Genomic DNA, 18792 nt, shown 5'->3' with positions numbered 1-18792 from the left:
GGAATCATGGGAACTCTCAGAGGGTGCTGTTCTGTCAAGCCATTAACAAGTAGTCGGCTGTGTGCAGACTGGGGCGGTATGATGGTTAGTGCTGATTGTGTGGTTACACTGAGAAGTGCTAGGAGATGAGCAAAGCGCACTGCTGTCTGTATGCAGGAGGGATGTGGTGGGCAGCACCATCCATACTGGGGGTTGGCGTGTAGTAAAAGTGAAGGGAGAGAGAAGGCCACTGGCACGGGAATCCAGTCTCTCTCTTCTCCAGCCACCATGATGGGAACTGTCTTCTCCACTGTGCCATCCCTGCCATGTGCCAAAGAAACCCGCCTTCTTTTCAAGTTGTTTGCCAGGGAAGGGGATGACATCACAGCGATGAATAGTGACTATGCTGGTGGACACAAGGTAGACTCGGGGTTGGCAGTCAGCGTGAAGAGGTCGCAGAGGCTCACGATGGATTTATCAAAGGCTCTAGTCTCTGGGCGGTAGGCACAAAATCCTGATTCTAAACATCATGAAAGTCTTTGCAGACTCCATTTTTTAAAACATTATTTTTCAAAACTGGTAGCTACCATAATTTTTAAGCATTATTTTGCTTTCTTATAATTAAACGCTCAAGATTTTGGTTCAAGTTTCAGAAATGACACAACCAGAGTTTATGATGGTATCTGTTTATGGGATGTGAGCCTCTGAGTACATGTTACTGGCTATTGCTTTCGTAGTTGGTTTACATTGACTTCCTCTTACTCATGGTCTAGGAGGTTTCTGTGACTCATCTCAGAGACTTTGGATGCTGTGGGCATCTCTGTACCTGCTCCATTTTGATACTGGCTTCTACTTTGTGTGTCTGTGTGCAGCCTTGTGCATCCGGGGATGTCAGACGCAATAACTCATTTAATTCACATAACTACCCCTGGAGGTACATTGGCTCTCATAGTCCCTTTTTGCAGTAGAGGAAACGGAAGCACACAGACAAGTCATTTGCTCCAGGCTGTAGCAATTGAATGAGAGGCTGAGAGGTATCATTAAACAGTGCTGTCTTTTCATCCTGGTGGTTGTATTAAAAGCTGACTTGGGCTGATGATTGATCTGGAAGGTGCATTAAACATTACAAAGAGCTATCAATACCCATAGCAGATGGTCTCCATGAAATTTTCATGTGTCTAGAACTTTGCGGGGTTAAAGACTCACTGAACTCAAGAGAAGGGGAATCTCCTTCTATTTCTGGAAGATTATATCTAGTTTAAAAGAATTTAAATCATTTTATTATTTATGTGTATGGATGTTTTGCCAGCATGTATGTCTGTGCATCACATGCATGTCTGGTGCCCACGGAGGTCAGAAGGCGGCATTGGATCCCCTGGAAGTAGACTTAGAGACAGTTATAAGCTACCATGTGGGTGCTAGGAATCAAACCCAGGCCCCCTGGAATTGTAGCCAGTGCTCTTAACTACTGAGCCATCTCTGCAGTCCCAAGGTCTAATTTTTAATAGGGAGATCCATTGTAGGTGGACCTCCTCATATTTGTTGAGGAGAGATGGGGCAGGAATAGAGAGACACTTTAGTGCCCTCAAAGAGCCTTCGAAGTTTGCAAATGCTCTGGTTGGGGACGTTTTATATAAGAGTTCTGAGGCCTTATGGGAGTACTCATCTCTCGGTGAGCAGGATGGTCCTGTTCAAGTGTGGTACAGGAGCAGAAAGTAGCAAGATGGGTTTCTGCCTCTTTCATGCTGTGCTGACACTGTTTGTTTTTATGCTGCTTTCTGGGGCAGCTGACACAGGTTGATAACCAGTTGCTGGAGTTTAAGCAATGGTGTTGAGGATGAAGAATAAGCTATGAAGTAGTGGGCGACCAGATAGATTATGTGACCTTTAAGGTCCGACTTTCTTACAGATGTAGATGATATATTGCTCTGGGTATTGACTTCCCACCAACTTGGGCTATGGTGGGCTCGCAAACTGCAAAGCTCATTGACATTAAAACTAGGTTTTGAACTATGAGACCATGACAAGGCGCGCTCTCTCTCTCTCTCTCTCTCTCTCTCTCTCTCTCTCTCTCTCTCTCTCTCTCTCTCTCTCTCTGTTCCTATGACACAGGATAGCTCTTCGCAAGATACCCTAAAACACTGTTGTCATCATGATGCAAAGAGATGAGACCCGTGCTTGTCCCTGGAGTGGGCGTATAATCCACCCGGGGGGAGACAAGGATATCCATAGCCGTGGCCTTCCTGTCATGGCTAGTGGAAACAAAGCTTGTCATTTTGTTTGTATTTGGATCACTTCTGGTGACCTATCTGTAAAATGAGAGATGACAGTATACCCACTTGTAAATCCTTGTGGGGATTAAATAAGATAATCTTTTTAAGCATTTGCTGCAATGCATGGTACCTGATAAGAGGTCAATAGGTATTAGAATACGAGCTTGGTGCCACAGCTATCACATCCTAGTATATTGTCACTACATTGAGAATAGAAAATGAAGACGTCTTTTCCTCTCAGGAAAACATTGGGTGTTCCGTGGCCATGGTGACAAGGAACCATTAGAATCCTTGGTTTGGGCAGGGTTTATACTTCTCTTAGTTGGTACACATGATGGCGGACCTGGTTGTAAAGCCAGACAGTGAGAGTTTCACTCTAGCATGTCCACTTCTTTGAGTCCAGTCACCAGTACTCTGGCTTTGGCCCTGCAGCTAAAGGCAACCTTTATCTAAAGGTTTCTCTCGGGACTGTAAAGGGCTCTTAACCTAGTGTAAGATCATGAAGCTGTCTGACTCGCTCAGGAAAACTTTGTCCCTTAAATTGTGGCTTTCCCTTGGTTTTGCAAGCAGTAGATTATGCTTTCCATTCAGCTATTGAGCTGGTACCCCTTCCTCCAATGTTAGAGATCTGTATGAGCTGATAGAGGGTCATGGACATGGGGCCACGTGGGTGAGTTCACACAGTGGGTCCAAGTTGTACAGTAGAAATTTCTAAGTGGAGAAAATGATAGGAAAGAGGTTTGTAAAGCTGAGGAAATAACACTGTGCACAAAGAGAGGGCAGATGGTGTGCAAAGCGGCCACCTCACTTGTTGTACCTGAACTTTGATGCATGGAGGAGAGGTGTTCGTGAAGCTGGACCGGGACATTCTGTAGAGGCTGCACTGTAAGGGCCGCAGATTCTATTTCTCTTACTTAGCTTCTGATATCAACTTGACAAAGCCAATCATTATCTGGGGGAGTCTCAGTTAAGGAATTAACTCATCAGAATGGCTTGTGGGCATTTTCGTGGGTGCATTTTTCTTGCTTGTTGATTGGTGTGGGAGGACTCATCTCACTGTGGTGGTGCCATCCCTGGGCAGGTGGTCTAGGTTGTAGAGCAGGCTGAGCATGGGCCACAGAGAGCAAGGCAGTAGGCAACCGTCTTCATGGTTCTGGCTTTTGTTCCTGCTCCGATTCCCCTTGGTGATAGATCATGACCTAGAAGAATAAGCCAAATAAACCCCTTTCTCTACAGTTGTGTTTGGTCATAGTATTTACCACAGCAACAGGAAAGCATCCTAGAGTGGTTTCTTGTCTGGGGCCTTTTCAAACATTTCCCTGTTGAATTCTAACCAGAAGAGTCTGAACCTTGCCATATGAGGGCATGTCTTTGGAATCACTCCATAGAAAGTAAGTTCTCTTCTGTTTTGGCCACCACACTTTGGGACTCTGGATTTATGCTTAAGAGAATTTCTCATAGGGAAAAAGAGCAGATTTCCTAACCCCACACACCGTGCACAGAAGCAGAAAAAGTCCATGTTTACTTTTCCATCCTCCTTATTAGGACTTGGGGCACCCTGGATTTGGTCACCCACCCCGTTTTTGGCTCTAGAATGTACAGCTCAAAGAAAGGAGCTCCAGGGGTGGAGCCATGTAGCAGGGCATGAGAACTGGGTGGATGCAGTGGTTGTAGCATGTGGTGTGAGCATTGTACGGTGTCAGATTAGTTACTTATCCATCACATGATCTCATCTTTTTAAAAAGATTTAAATGAAAAGCTATATAGGTATGAGTGTCTTGCCCACATGTATGTTTACATACCACTTGTGTGTCTGGTGCCTGTGGAGGTCAGAGCAGGGCGTCAGATCCCTTGAAACTGGAGTTTTAGAGAGGTAAGTGTGAGCTGCCATTGGGTGCTGGGAATTGAACCCAGATCATCTGGAAGAACAGTCGGTGCTCTGAACTGCTGAGCCATCTCTCCAGCTCCATGTTCTTATATATTAATATTGAAATCAAGATTCTTGTTACAATAAATGTAACACAGCTTGAGAACAAGCATTTAATTAACTTTTTTTTAAATAAAGAAAAACCAAGCAGGGGTCTCAGACAGCAGCTTGGACTCAGTCCTCAGGGCTCAGGTAGAACTGCCCAAGTTGGATCAGGGCTGAGTTATTTTTGGGGTCCTCCTGGGTTCCTAGCCCCGGGAGCTGGTTTTCCAATCCAAGTAGGTTTGTGACACACTCGCTCTTTATGAAATCATTTAGTGTTTCCCTATTGTTTCAAGTTAAGAATCTAAACGGGTTCTTTCATGACATCTTTTTGGGACTGCGACTGTTTTATGGTATTTGTTGCTGCGGCAAAAGCAACTTGAAGTTCTAGGAAGTCACGGTGTCAGGCGCATGAGGCCACTGGCCACGTTGCATCTGCAGCCGGGGAGCAGAAAAAAATGAATGTTAGCACTTTGCCTTTTCCCATTTCTTCATCCCAGGACCCCCGCCTGTAGGTGCTGCTACCCACATTCAGGGCAGAATTCCCACCTCAGCTACCTGAGTCTAGGTAATCCCTCCCAGACGGGCTTAAGAGATGGTCTCCTTGGCAGTTCTGGAGTCTTGTCAAGTTGGTAGTCAGAATTAACTGTGATAATTTCTTTTTTAAAGGTAAGGTCTGTTAATTCATGTTTTGATTTTCTTTGAGATTTAATTTTTTAATTTGTATTTTGTGTGTATAGGTTTTTAGCCTGTGTGAATTCTGTGTATCAAGAGCATGCAGTGCCTACGGAGACTAGAAAAGGGTACTGGATCCCCTACTACTAGTTACAGTGTTGAGAACCACCATATGGGTTCTGGGAATGGAGCCCAGGTCCTCTGGCTGAGCAGTCAGTGCTCTTAACCACTGAGCCATCTCTCCAGACCCTATTAATGAGTTTTAATGAAAAAAAAATTTACTCTAAAAAATGTGTCCTACACAATTATTCTTGTTAATAATTTATCAGCAAATAGTTATTGGGTATCTTTTGCAAATATTATGGAGAACCACTCCTGCGAGAGAGGAACCCTCGTGAACCTTTCATTTCCACACTGTTGTTTCATTTCCACATTGTTCCAGCCTTGTCTGTTGGTTGGCAGTGGCAAACCCCCAGTGTAGATAATGACTCACCATTACAATATAACGGGATTGCCGGCTCTCTTCTCCTAGATTTCCTTCAGTTACTTTGGCATCGCTCACTCGCCTGGTGTGGTCCTGTCCCCTTTAATCATCCAACTCTCAGCCCTGTGGAAATCAGTTTGAAACACTGGACACCTTCAGCCCAGCTTGGGTGCCATCTGGTTGAGTGTTCTGCATGGCATGCTCTTTTTACTTCATTCTTAGCTGCCGTGTTTCTGAGTTCAAGCCTTCCCGGGATAAGAGGCAGTACAATTCATATTTAGATCTCATAGGCTTTCTGAAACTCCTTCTGGGCCGGGGAGATGACTCAGTCAATAAAGTGTTTTCTGTGCAAGCATGTAGATATGACCTTGGATCCCCAGCATTCATGTAGAAAGCTGTGTATGGCAGTGACCCTGCAATCCCAGTGATGTGGAGCCCGAGACGGGCGGATCCTGGAGGCATGTTGGCCAGCTAGTCTAGCCTAAGGGTAAGTCTGTGCTCAGTGAGAGACCCACTCTCAAAAGATAAGGTAGAGATCAATTAAAAAAACACCTGACATCAACCTCTGGCCTCTACACGCATGTGCATGTGCACACACACAAAGCTTTATCTTCAAAAAAAAATTTTTTTGTTTCCTTTTCATCATATGTGTGGGTACATGTGTATACATGAAGGGTGCATAGTGCACAAATGCAGGTCAGAGGACATTGGCAGGAGTTGGCTCTCTTTCTACCATGTAGGTTCTAGGCATTGAATTTCGGTCAGCAGGCTTGGGAGCAATCACCTTGACTCACTGAGCCATCTTGTTGACCCAACACACAGCTCTTTCATAGATGACCTTTACCCAGAATCGTTCATTCCAGTGCGTCTTCTCATGCCTGGAAGCAAAAGTTCTGTACATTCTGCTTGTGGCTGAGGCGTGCATTAGGCAGCTTTGCATCACTCTAACTAAATCCCAGACGCAACCATCTTTAAAAGAAAAGAGCGGTTACTTTACCTCTCAGTTTTTGACGTTCACAGTCCGAGACTGGGTCCTGGTGGTGGCCTCGTGTTTGACTCTGGTGACTGTAGTGAGTGCCTCGGTACACGGGCAGCTGGAACTTGTGCAGGAGCATATGGTGCCATGTTGAAGTGGAGCAGAGAGAAGGAACAGGAGGTGTTCTCTGCTCCCTGGCTGCAGATGCAATGTGACCACCTGCCTCGTGCCCCTGACACCATGACTTCCTAGAACGTCCTTAAGTTCCTTTTGTTAGCTCTTTTGTCATGGTAACATGAAACATAATATAGTCGCAGCTTCAAAAAGATATTGTGAAAGAACTAGTCTGGATTCTTAACTTGAAACAATAGGGAAAAAAATTAAAAGACACAATCTCTTTCAAGGGAACACCTCTAATGATTTAGGAATGTCCTGCAGAAGGCCCCACCTCAAACAGGTCCACAGCTCCTCCTAAGACTGTTACCATGGTGACCAAGCTTTTGCATTCATCTCTCTGGCAGACACCTAACAAACCATAGCAGAGCTTGCTAGAAGACTTAACTGGGAAGCCAGATGCAGAAGCCACTGTGCAGCCTCTGGTGAGGGTTGTTCTGTGGAGTCCTGCTTTGGGCTAATGCTGTAAATGGTAGTCTTTTAGAAACTCATCCCCAGAGCCTCCTATCTTGGGGATTGCTAATGGGGAAGTATTGTTCCCATCGTGTTAAGGACTGGGCATCTTTGAACTACTGTTATAAAGGTTGTGCAGTCATAACCCCAAGTAAAGTTTACAATTCCTAGGATTACCACCGTTTTCGACTTTGATTCTCTTACAACATCATAGAATAATTTCCTTCGTTTCAGCTTCATTTCTTCTCATCACATCTGTGGTCCCTGAGGTAGTGTTATATCCGTGTCGGCTGAGAGCTCCACCCAAAGAAAGGAGTGCAAGAGAGAGAGAGAGAGAGAGAGAGAGAGACAGACAGACAGACAGACAGACAGAGGGGAGGAGAGGGAGAGACAGAGACAGACATGGACTGAGAGAGACGGAGAGGGAGAGAGACAGAGACAGACAGAGAGAAGAAACAGACTAGAAAGAATGGCATCTTTAAAGGAGAAGTTTGGAATGGCTTGCGGAGCAGTTATGCTTATCTTAAAATCCTCAATGACTGGTCCATGGAAAGCAGGACAGACATGTCCCTTAATACAATAGTTTGCATAGCATCCAGTGTTAAAGGCTGTGAATCTTTGCTTAATGCCTTGTTCAATACTCGGAGGGAGTTTCATGTTACATAAGCAAATCGAAGGCTGGAAGATGTAAATGTGCTCAGAATGTCTAAGAAAATGCCTGGGTAGAATTTTACAAGGCCATCCTCCATGAAACATTTTTTTTAAAGGACTGATGAAACAGCACAAAGAAAAAGCACTGAAAATAGATACTCGCCGAACACCCAAGTGCCCTCATCTAGAACCATCCACGAGAAGTTAAGCTAATGCGAGGGAAACTGCTTGGAAAGTTTGCATCCCGCCAGTGCACATGGTGCCGTTTGGCAGTTCCTTATTTGTTCAGTAGAATAAGCTGTTCAAGGCTTTGCCCAGGGTCGGGCTTACTTAGCTTCAGTCTGCTTGCAGTGCATTGAGAAGGTGTGCGTGGAGAACGATGTGTGTGTTCCAGCCAAGATGTCTTTTGCATAGATGCATGCTTTGCAAAGCTCTGGAGCACTCTGAGAAAGTGAGGGGACATTTGCATAGACCCTCTGCTTTGAGGTGCCCACATGTAAGCGTGGGAGACTGCTCTGGAATGCTGTCTTCTTGGCATGCATGGCACAGCCTCTGCCCTCCTGAACTATTAGTGACTGTGATTAATAGCCAGAGACCTGCGTTAGATTGGGTTCATTAGCTTTCCAGCATAGAGGGGTGAGGGGCTCACAAGGCCTTACCCTTTTCTAAAGCTGTATAGGCAGTTCATTTTTGCCCAAAGTAGGGCTTACAAGGCCCCACTCTTCCCTGAAGATATATATGCAGTTAATGGTTGGTTGGGGTTTGTCATTATGTAAAGTTTGCTAGTGGAGAAGGGCTCATTAGTCTCTCTCTCATCAAGGTTCTACAGACAGTTCGATGGTTTCTGGGAGAAGGGGGTTCATAAGCTCCCCCAGAATATAGCCAGTCAATGATTACTAAGGGAGGGGTTCATGAAGCCCCTGTCTTAGTTAGGGTTGTGATTTCTGTGAGGAACCACCATGACCAAAAACAACGTCAGGAGGAAAGGGTTTATTTCGCTCACACAGTTCTGTATAAACAGTTCATCATCAAAAGCAGTGAGGGCAGGAACTCAAGCAGGGCAGGAACCTGGAGGCAGGAGCTGATGCAGAGCCATAGAGGGGTGCTGCTTACTGGCTTGCTCCCCATGGCTTGTTAAGCCTGCTTTCTCGTAAAACCCAGGACCACCAGCCCAGGGATGGAACTACCTACAATGGGCTGGGCCCTCCACCCATCAATCACTAATTAAGAAAATTTGCTACAGGCTTGCCTACAGCCTGATCATATGGAGGCATTTTTTTCTCAGTTGAGGCTCGCTCATCTCTGGTGACTCTGGCTTGTGTCAAGTTGACATAAAACTAGCCAGCACAGTCCCCCTCTCAAGGATTTATAGATAGTTAATTGAGAGAGATTTTTAACTCATTGGTATAGCTTCCTGTAAGTTGTTTATGTTCCCCTAAATAATCCTAATTAAACTAATTGGCTCACCAAGCTCTACCTGGGTAGAATTGTTTGTTGTTAGTGCCCTATCTGGGATGAGTAGACGTTTATCTCCCCAGAAAAAGTTCATACAACCATGACAAATTCTAAGCATACTCGTGTGTGTGTGTGTGTGTGTGTGTGTGTGTGGTGTAGTGTAGTGTGAAACATGTCACATGCTAAGAGAATGAAAAAGAAATCCAAATCAAAAGACATAGAACAGGTATCCATCGCCGTAACGGAGACAAGAAATGAAGTACCCTGTCTCAGACCCACAGGAGGTGAACATGCTGGGTGTAACACAGATGACCCTAACTTCATTAAGAGGGCAGAGGGCGTGAACCGAGGGCTGCTTGGGTTGTGGTAGCCTCCTCAGGAAATGGAGATGAATCCGCACTGACTCATACAGCCGACGAGGCCTTTGGTGTTAGCTGTTGTTGCTTTCTTGGTAGTGTTTCATTTGCAACCTGAGCCCACAGTTCTAACGTCTAGAATGAGGGAGAAGGTGCTGTGTATGTTATTTGAAGATCTAGCCAATGAGAACACCCCCTACCATCTATACCTATAGTTGCCCTCATTTTGCCGCTGGGGGCCCCAGACTGTCTTATGGTTGGCCAGTTTGGGTTCACTTGGTTACTGGGTAAATTTTGTAATGGTGTTTCTGTTTTTTTCCTAGGACTGTTCTGGGAACAGACAAATCATTTGATTCTTGCTAAACTAGGTAAAGGAGGGAGCTTGTGAAGTGAACCACCAAGGGCACTTGAAGTGGATGATGGAAACAGTTCAAGTTCAGAAAATAACACGCTAGAGATCCCATATCACTTGACTTTTTCAGCTAAGAAGAGTGATATAGAAGACAAAACAAAAAAAGCATGGTTCCCCTCTCCCTCCCCCAGAAGACAGTTTTTTGTTTTTTGTTTTTTGTTTTTTTTTTAATAGAAAGTAAAAAAGCATTTAAGGGAGTTTAACTTTTACTAAAAGAGAGATTATTTGAGTTGTGTATTTTAAAATTCTACTTAAATGGCAGGAATCAGCATTTCCTATTCTTAAGATTATAATAATCCTTTTTAAAGTCAAAATAATTTACCAGATTTTGTGAAAAGCCTGAGAGGCCATCCGGCTGAGAAGGGACTTGTAACGGTGGCTTTTTCTACTGTCATGGCTCTGCACTGGGGTCCTGGCCAGTGTCTCAGAAAGGCTGGAGTTCACAGGCAGATTTACTGTGCCATATGTCCCATGTAGTCATTATAGTAGTCAGGGTTCCCTAGGAAACAGAACTTCGAGAATAAGATACATATTTATAAAGGGGATTATTAGAATGGCTTGCAGGCCTTGGTTCAGCTGGTCCAGCTGGTCCAGCAATGGCTGTCTACCAAGGAAAGGTCCAGAGATCTGGTAGTTATTCAATCCACAAGGCTGAATGTCTTAGCTGGTCTTCAGTATACACCAGAATCCCAAAGAAGTGGGCTTTGATGCCCTTGAAGAAGTGGACTTGCCAGTGGGCATGAGAGCAAACAGACAAAAAGCAAGCACTTTTTTCCATGTCCTTTCTATAGCCTGCCACCTGAAAGCGTGGTCCAGATTAAAGGTGGATCTTCCCACCTCAAAAGATCTGAATTAGAAGTGGGTCTTAAGAATCCCTCATGGGTGTACCCAGCCACTTGGATTTTAGTAAATTCACGATGTAGTCAAGTTGACAACCAAGAATAGCCATCGTAGCCATGAACTTCAAAAAATGTTTTACTGGAGTTACAGGCATTTGTGAGGCATGTGAAATGGGTGCTGGGAACTGAACATGGGTCCTTTGCAAGAGTTGAAAGTGCTCTTAACCACTGACCCATCTATCATAGGCATAGTTCCTTGCTTTTGAAAATCTGTTTTTGTGATAATTTAATCACTGAAAAAAGTGACATCTACTTTTGAAAATACTTTTACTAACATCTTAAGACAAAAGTCATGTGGCCAAGTGTGCTTTTACCAATGTCCAAGTTTTCTTCTATGGCTGTAGACTGACTTTCCCTACTGAGCTCAAACTCCTCACCATTCCACCGGGATATGAAGCAGGCATGGTCAAGCCATAAACTTCCTTCTTGTCCCTTCCATGATCTGCCACTCTCTGCATTTTCTTCCTGTCTTTCCCCCACTTTCCCTTGCATCTGCCTGTCTGTTCAACTTTTGAAAGAGTTAATGTTCTTACTTTACAATTTGAAAGTAAACATATACTCATTTGTAGCATGAATTCTAATTGGTCTTAATAATAAAAACCCAGAGTCAGATATTAGGGTAAAAGCTGATAGTTTAGAGAAGCAGAGCAGCCAGCCACTAGAGAGACTTCTCACCTCTAGGAATCCTCAGACTGAAGAGGGACTGAACTTCTGTCTCCTCCCACCTTACATTCCTCTTTCCACCCAGCCATATCACTTCCTGTCTCTACCTCCCTAGTGCTGGGATTAAAGGCATGTGCCTCCACCACCTAGCTCTGTTCTCTTTTAGACTGGATCAATCTTGAATAGCCCAGGGTGGTCTTGAACTTCTTGATCTTCTTGCTTCCTCCTCCCAAGTACTGTGATTGAAGGTGTGTGCCACCACTGCCTGGCCTCAATGGTTAACTAGTGGCTAGATGTGCACTCTGATCTCCAGGCAAGCTTTATTTGTTAGAGTACAAACAAAATATCACCACACTCATTAAGCAATTTACGGGACTGAGTGGCTTATAAGTCAATAGGTTCCATACAAACAGCATGAGTTGTATGTGAAGGTATCTATATGCTCCCCAACATCTCCTTCAGACCTTAGTACACATTATTCTTCAGGCATTTTTTAAAAAATCCCTTTGCTTGTTTGCTTGACAGGGTCTCACTTCGTAAACGATGCTGTCCCAGATCTTACTCTGTAGTCCAGGCTGACCTTGAACTCAAGGTGATCTTCTGCCTTAGCCCAGGCATTGGATTGCAGATGTGAGCCCCAGATCTGGCTCCTACAAGTTTGCCTTTAAATTTTAAAAAGTATTTGTGTGTGTGTGTGTGTGTATGTATGTGTGTATGTGTGTATATACATGTGTCCCGGTGTCTGTGGAGGTCAAGACAACTTGAAGGAGTTGGTTCTCTTCCTCTGCTGTGTGGGTCCCAAGGCTCAAATTCCTATCAGGCTTGGCAGCAAGAGCTCTTACCTTCTTACCCTCTTGCTGGCCCCAAGTTTACTTTTAATAGAACACTACATCATTGGTCCCATAAGTGCTGGCATCCCTCAGGGACTCTATACTTACAGGTTCTCTGCACATTGTGAGTGCTGTCACCCCGTGGGTGTTCCTTGGGGACTTTTGAGCATTCTCACACATTCTCTTCACACACTTTGAGGGTTGGCTCTATCACTTCCTTACTTGTTCCATATAATCACAGCCCCGATCTATTTCTGAGATACCAGCTTATGTGGTCATCATTGCCTTTCCCAAGTCCCATGGGCAGCCTGGGCTCTTCCTCCCTGCTCCTCTCAGCAGTAAGTACATCTCATTTCCCAGTTGAGTTTAAGCTCACTTTCAGCCCTTCTCCTTTTCATTCAATCGCTTCCTGTCCCTCTCCGGTCTGCTTTCTACACCATTGCTATCTCTGAAACCAGTTAACTCTCCCCACACTGACCTATCTCCTGTATGACCCACCCAGCACCGTTCATCTCTGAAACCAGTTAACTCTCCCCACACTGACCTATCTCCTTTATGACCCGCCCAGCACCGATCATCTCTTTCCTGAAAGTTAAAATCATCTAGCTGTCCTCCTTTATTCTGCCCCACACCCCTTTGCCCACCAACCACACAAGCTTGGGAGCCTGCCTACCACCACATTCTCTGCCATGATGGTCATGGACCAACCCTCTGAAGCTGTATGCAGGCCCCCAGTTAAATGCGTCCTTTTATAAGTTGCCTTGATCATGGTGTGTCTTTACAGCAATAGAACAATAAATTAGACAGCCACCTAGTATTTGACAATGACAGCTCTTCAAAGGGAGAAAACTTGGATTCATGGCTTTAGTAACATTTTCCACCCACCATCTCTTAGCCCCATGAGCTTGGGCAGAACATCATGGCTGTGGGACCATCCCAGCAATGGGAGCTAGAGATAGAGGCTGGTCTGCATTTCTTGGCAGACAGGAAGCACAGAAGATGTAACAGGAAGGGACCAGGAATAATACACCCCCAAGGCTCCCAGTTACCTATCTCTGCCACCTAAATTCAACCTCCTAAATTGTCCATAACCTCCCAGAACAGCGCTACCAGCTGTCCATCAAGTGTTTGATACAAGAGTCTATGAGAGACCTTCCATATCCGGTCTGTAATAGAGTGAGAAATGGCATTGTTCCAAACTCCTCCGAGGGCGAGAGGCAGGAAGGTGAAGATTCCTGGGAAGAGGCCCCTGTTCTGGGGATAGTCATTGTTGAAAGAGCCAGTGGAGGTAATTCTTGCCTCTCACCCCATTTCCTGTCTGTGCGTGCTCATTAAATAGAAGACCTGAGCTTTTTTTTTTTTTTTTTCTTTTTTTTTAATACTCCCTCCATTGATCTCTCCTTGATTACCACCAGGCCAGCTGTTAGTGTCCTAAACTGCAGCTGTGCTCACACGGGTGGCATGGGACAACCTCTCAGTTCTGTAGCGAGTGGATCACTGAAGGATGGTGGGAAGAACTCTGGATTTGCATTGAGGAGATGGGACTTAGGGTGTGAGCACTGTAGCTCAGCCAAGTAATACTGTATGGTCCTGTTGTATTTTGAATCAAGTATCGAATTAACATTATTGTTCCTCTCAATGCAAACTACTTGAAATAATACAGTTTTCCTAAACTTAAAAAGAAACTATATCATTTCAATGATTTGAGACCCATTAAGTTATAAACTGTGTTTACGTTATTGGAATATTTCCACTTCAGTGTTAACAGAAATGCCTGATGTCTGTCCCGGGAATAGTCTTAAAAATACATAAATGTCAGTCATATTTTTCAATGTTTGAAATTCACCTTTTGCATAAAGGCCACCTTTGTAGCCAGAGTCTTTTGTTTTTTGTTTTTATGTTTGTTTGTTTGTTTTGCATTTTTCTTACTGTAGAGAACTGAGAGATTAAAACCCATGCTCTAGATTTTAAATGAGGGTCTGAAAAGTGCCTTGTTTGCTTGAGGAAGTCAGTAGATGTCACTAGATTTAGAGAGCGGGTATATACCCATCATCTGCATGTCTGCCGTCCCCTAGAAATTCATTTAGCAAATAGGCAAGAGCTGGGGGCCATTTCTACAGAAAAGGACCAGATGAGATCCCACCTCTTGGATGTATATTGATGAGTTTTGATTTATTGTTAAAGTAATGAAGAAAGAAACAGTTATTTAAAAGATACAACTAAAGACTTGGTTCTCTAAGTTGTCTTTTAAAAAAAATCAGGCCATCTTCAATAAAGCCACATTTTCATAATCTCTGTGTGTGTGTGTGTGTGTGTGTGTGTGTGTGTGTGTGTGTATTCATACTTGCTTGTGTTCACAAGCGCCGTGTTTGAGACATCAAGTGTGAACAGTCAGAGGATGACCTCAGCTGTCAGCCCTTGCTGTCCACCTTGTTTGAGGCAGGGTCCCTTGCTGTTTTGTGTACACCAGGCTCGCAGGCCACATGCTTCCTGGGATGTTCCTGTCTCTACTTCCTGTCCTGCCGTAGGTACCCTGGATTATAGATACATGCTCCTCCCATGCCTGGCTTTCTGTGGGTTCTATGGCTTCAAAGCCAGGTTTTCATGCTTTGGTCCATCACACCACTGAGACGAGACTTAAGACACATGAGGGGTGAGGTAGGGGTTGAGGAAAATGACTGGACGCAGGACAAGATGTCGGCTCTAAGATCTCCCCCTGGCCAGATGACAGGAAGACAGAGATAGGAGAGTTCATCCTGGCTTCTTACCTCATCCTCCTCATCTGCTTGGACCTGACAGTGTGGCCAACACATTAACACAGAGGAAAAACAAATGAACAAATAAACAAAAGAACTCATAAGACTCCACCTTCTTTAACTTTTTGTCAAACAGTAGATGTTAATTTGGCGCGTGCGCGCAGGGGGGGGGGTTTGGACATGGGGCAGGGACATCCCATTCTATCAAAATGTAGGGGCTTTTAAAGTAAAAATATATTTCAGTTGTTTTAGGATGAATGCTATTCTTTAGTGTTGTAGAACTTCTGGGGTACGTGTTAGAGAATTGCTAAGATGTGATGAAGCTAAAATGGAGAAGGTGAGGAGCCCATCCTCAGTGCTTAGTCGGATGCTGTCCTTTAGGGATATTAGGGCTGGGGAAAGGGAGACAATGCTAGCGTTCAGTCATCCACAAGTAGACATTGCTGGTTCTGAAGACTTTTGTGGCCCTGGTTAACCTGGACCCCAGTCAGGTGGTACAATCCAGTGGTGAGCTCATCAAAGGTGTGAACCTGGTCTCTCATATATATGTGGCTATCTGGCTAATGCTCTGCTATGGAGGAAGCTAAATCTTACTGAGTTCTTTTGTCCCTGTTCAGTAGTTTTCCTTTATATCTTTATGAGTAAATGACAAATGCTATCATATCCATTAACTCACAGTGGAGCACTGGGATTACTTTTTAAAAGTAGAGTAGCTAGGGCTGGGGAGATGGCTCAGTGGTCAGAGGGCTTGCTGTGCAAGCAGAAGGACCTGAGTTGATATCTCCAGCACCCATATAAAGGCCAGGCAGGACAGTAGGAGCCTGTAGTCTAGGTGCCAAGGGGTGGAGCCGATAGGTGGGTCCCGAGGGCTTTCTGGCTAGCTGTCCTCGCTGAAATGATGGGCTCTGCAATCGGTGAGATCTCTGTCTCCAAAATAAAATGAACATCAGAGGGAGACTCCCAGTGTCCCTTCCTGACCTCTACACATGCATGCACAGCTGAGTATACCTGTACACGCATGTACACACACACACACACACACACACACACACACACACACACACGCACGCACACAAAGTAGATTCACGAGGTTTGAGGTTCATCTCCCATTCTTATGACGTGGTTTTGATTCTTTCAGATGAAATTGGGGGAGGGTTGCTTTCTTTGGATGTGTCACACCAACAAGGTCTCTTCGGTCTTCTGTCATTCATCTGCCACACTTTTTAGGGTGCACTCTCTATAGTTCTCAATGCCAGTGTTCATAAAGCTCTTATGAATTTACCCATTTCTCATTTGAATGGACCCAAAAATCTATGGACACATTTTATGCCACATTAATTTTCCCCCTGAATAGCTGCTGTTTTAACAGACAGCTTTTTATTTAATAAAAAAGGGTAGCTTGCCGGGCGGTGGTGGCGCACGCCTTTAATCCCAGCACTTGGGAGGCAGAGCCAGGCGGATCTCTGTGAGTTCGAGGCCAGCCTGGGCTACCAAGTGAGTTCCAGGAGAGGCACAAAGCTACACAGAGAAACCTTGTCTCGAAAAACCAAAAAAAAAAAAAAAAAAAAAAAAGGGTAGCTTTTTATTACTGATTGTACCATATAGTACAGGAAAGTTGGGGTGTCATTCCTCATTCATTCCTCTCCCTTAGCTATCCCTCTCTCTGTCCTACCTCTTACAAGATGACATCATACAGGTTTTCCTGTTAGAAGCTTCTGGTGACTGTGTGGCCCTCTAATATTTTGGAAAAACAACTTATAGGATACTCTACCTAGATGGCTTTAAACCCATCACCCTTGAAGAGGCTGGATTCCTCTTGCCATTGAAATATATTGCAGAGACAAATGCAGCATCACCCTCTATCCCAAATAAGTTGACTGCATTTTGGTCATCTGGAATTCACCGAATAGCTTATGGATTCTCATCTTAGTGTCTCATTCATTGGGTGCAGAAGGGACTATTTCCTTCTGAGAGGAATTTGTCATAGGCTTGTTACAGCTTAAAGATGACAGGAATTCAGTTGTGGGTCTTAGATCTTCCATTTCTGTGCATGTCTGTGTTGTCGTCTGGGTGTATTTGTGTTATCCACTGCAGCTCAGCACTCAGAAGGGTTTTTATATCGATGGATGATGGCATCATGGACACTCGGAGTTGGGTCTGTTCAAATCCCGAGTAAGGTGATGGTAATGGTTACATAGGTCAGTGGGGAGAGATCAGGCACACCTGGGGCTAGAGTTTATAAAATGACTGTGCCTTAGTGTTCAAACTAGCTTAAAGTTATTTCTTCATACAGAAAGAACATCTTTCTGTTTTAGAAAATTTGGGAAATCTGTATGGATCCCAAATGTAGCAACAATGACATCTCACAGATAATTACTGTTAAGATTTTAGTTCAATTCACCCTAATCTGTTTGTCTGTGAGCATTCATGTGTTTTCTTCATAAAAATGAGTATATTGTAAGCATTGTTATATTAAAGTTATAGCTATCTTTATGATGTGTTCTATAATGTCACTAAAAATATTTTATTGAGTTAGAGAGATGGCTCAGTAGTTAAGGGCACTTGTTATTTTTTTAGAGGACCTGGGCTTGGCTCCGAGCTCTCACATGGTGGCTCACAACCACTTGTAACTCCTGTGCTGGGGCATCCAACCCCTCTTCTGGCCTCTCTATGGGACCCCAGCATGCACATGGTGCCACATGTAGGCAAAACACTCATACACATAAAATACAGGAATTTTTAAAGAGCACATCTTATTAACTTTTTAGTAGGCCATGCCTCTGTTGAAATGTGCACACTTGCGTGCAGGTGCCTATGGAACCTAGAAGGATTGAATCCCTCTGGGCCTGGAGTTACAGACAGTTGTGAGCTGCCGGTGTGGGTGCTGGGAACCAAGCTCAAGTCCTCTGCAAGAATAGTACATGCTCTTAACTGTTGAGCCATCTCTCTAGTCCCTGCAATGCCATCTTTAATGCCTTAAAAAAAAGCTTTTTGGGGGGGCTAACTTCTACTTTCAGAAGTGATGATATTCCTTACCCTCTTTCTCCTATAATCTTCGACAACCAACTGGCTGGGAGAAAGACACCTATTAAGTTTGTCCATTGAGTTGTCTCCCTTCCTACATGGAAGCCAGGAGAGTGTGGTGCCCGTAGCTGCATCTTGCCCTGAGCTGGGCTCAGTCAAGAAGGAGTGCTGTGGAAATGACTGGTGCAGAAATCTCCTCTGCCTTTTTGTCTTGTAGGAGACAGAGCATGTGGTGCCCAGCCAGTCAGAGTGCCAGGGTAGAGCGGGGACACCGGCTCATGAGAGTCCACAAAATAGCATCTTCAGGTGCCAGGAGACGGTACGCCTTCAGCCAAGGTAAGCCTTTGTTCAGAAGTTACCCCGCACGTCTGGGCTGCTTCCTAGATGTGCTAACCTGTACGCTTGCCACCTGCTTGCTAGTCAAGGATTCCTGATTTTGTTGGCATTCCTCAAGTCAGAGAAGCTACTTAAAGGGGTCTTGAAGGAGAACCGTTGCGTTAAAGAGAAATGCACAGGGCCTTCCCCATCTTCTGTTTGAAGATCCTAAGTCCTAAGACTCAGGGAGGGCAGGTCTGCTGGTGGAGAGGAATTTGATCATCCTTTTGGCTTATGGCAAGAACGTTTAGAGCTCATTTGTGGTCTCTGATGATGCCGACGTGTGATGATTGTATTCGAATTCTCATCGAGACAGCTGCTTTCACCTGAGATTTCATTTGGTCTTCATGAGCTCAGAAAGCTGGCGCTCAGAAAATCCATCGCATGG

The 18792-nt window shown here is 44.6% G+C and overlaps 1 protein-coding gene across 3 annotated transcripts in view; it reads left to right on the top strand.

The window, feature by feature from the left end:
* Positions 1 to 18792, top strand: part of Fam13c (family with sequence similarity 13 member C) — a 109600-nt gene that overhangs the window by 21736 nt on the left and 69072 nt on the right. For all 3 annotated transcript variants that reach the window (XM_059281531.1, XM_059281530.1, XM_059281529.1), the window contains one exon: positions 18247 to 18365. In XM_059281531.1, coding sequence (XP_059137514.1) covers positions 18247 to 18365 — 119 coding nt within the window. The remainder of the gene's footprint in view (positions 1 to 18246; positions 18366 to 18792) is intronic.

Source organism: Peromyscus eremicus, chromosome 16_21 (genome assembly GCF_949786415.1).
Source record: "Peromyscus eremicus chromosome 16_21, PerEre_H2_v1, whole genome shotgun sequence".
NCBI classification, from domain to species: Eukaryota; Metazoa; Chordata; class Mammalia; order Rodentia; family Cricetidae; genus Peromyscus; species Peromyscus eremicus.
This window is presented reverse-complemented; position numbering and strand designations above follow the sequence as displayed.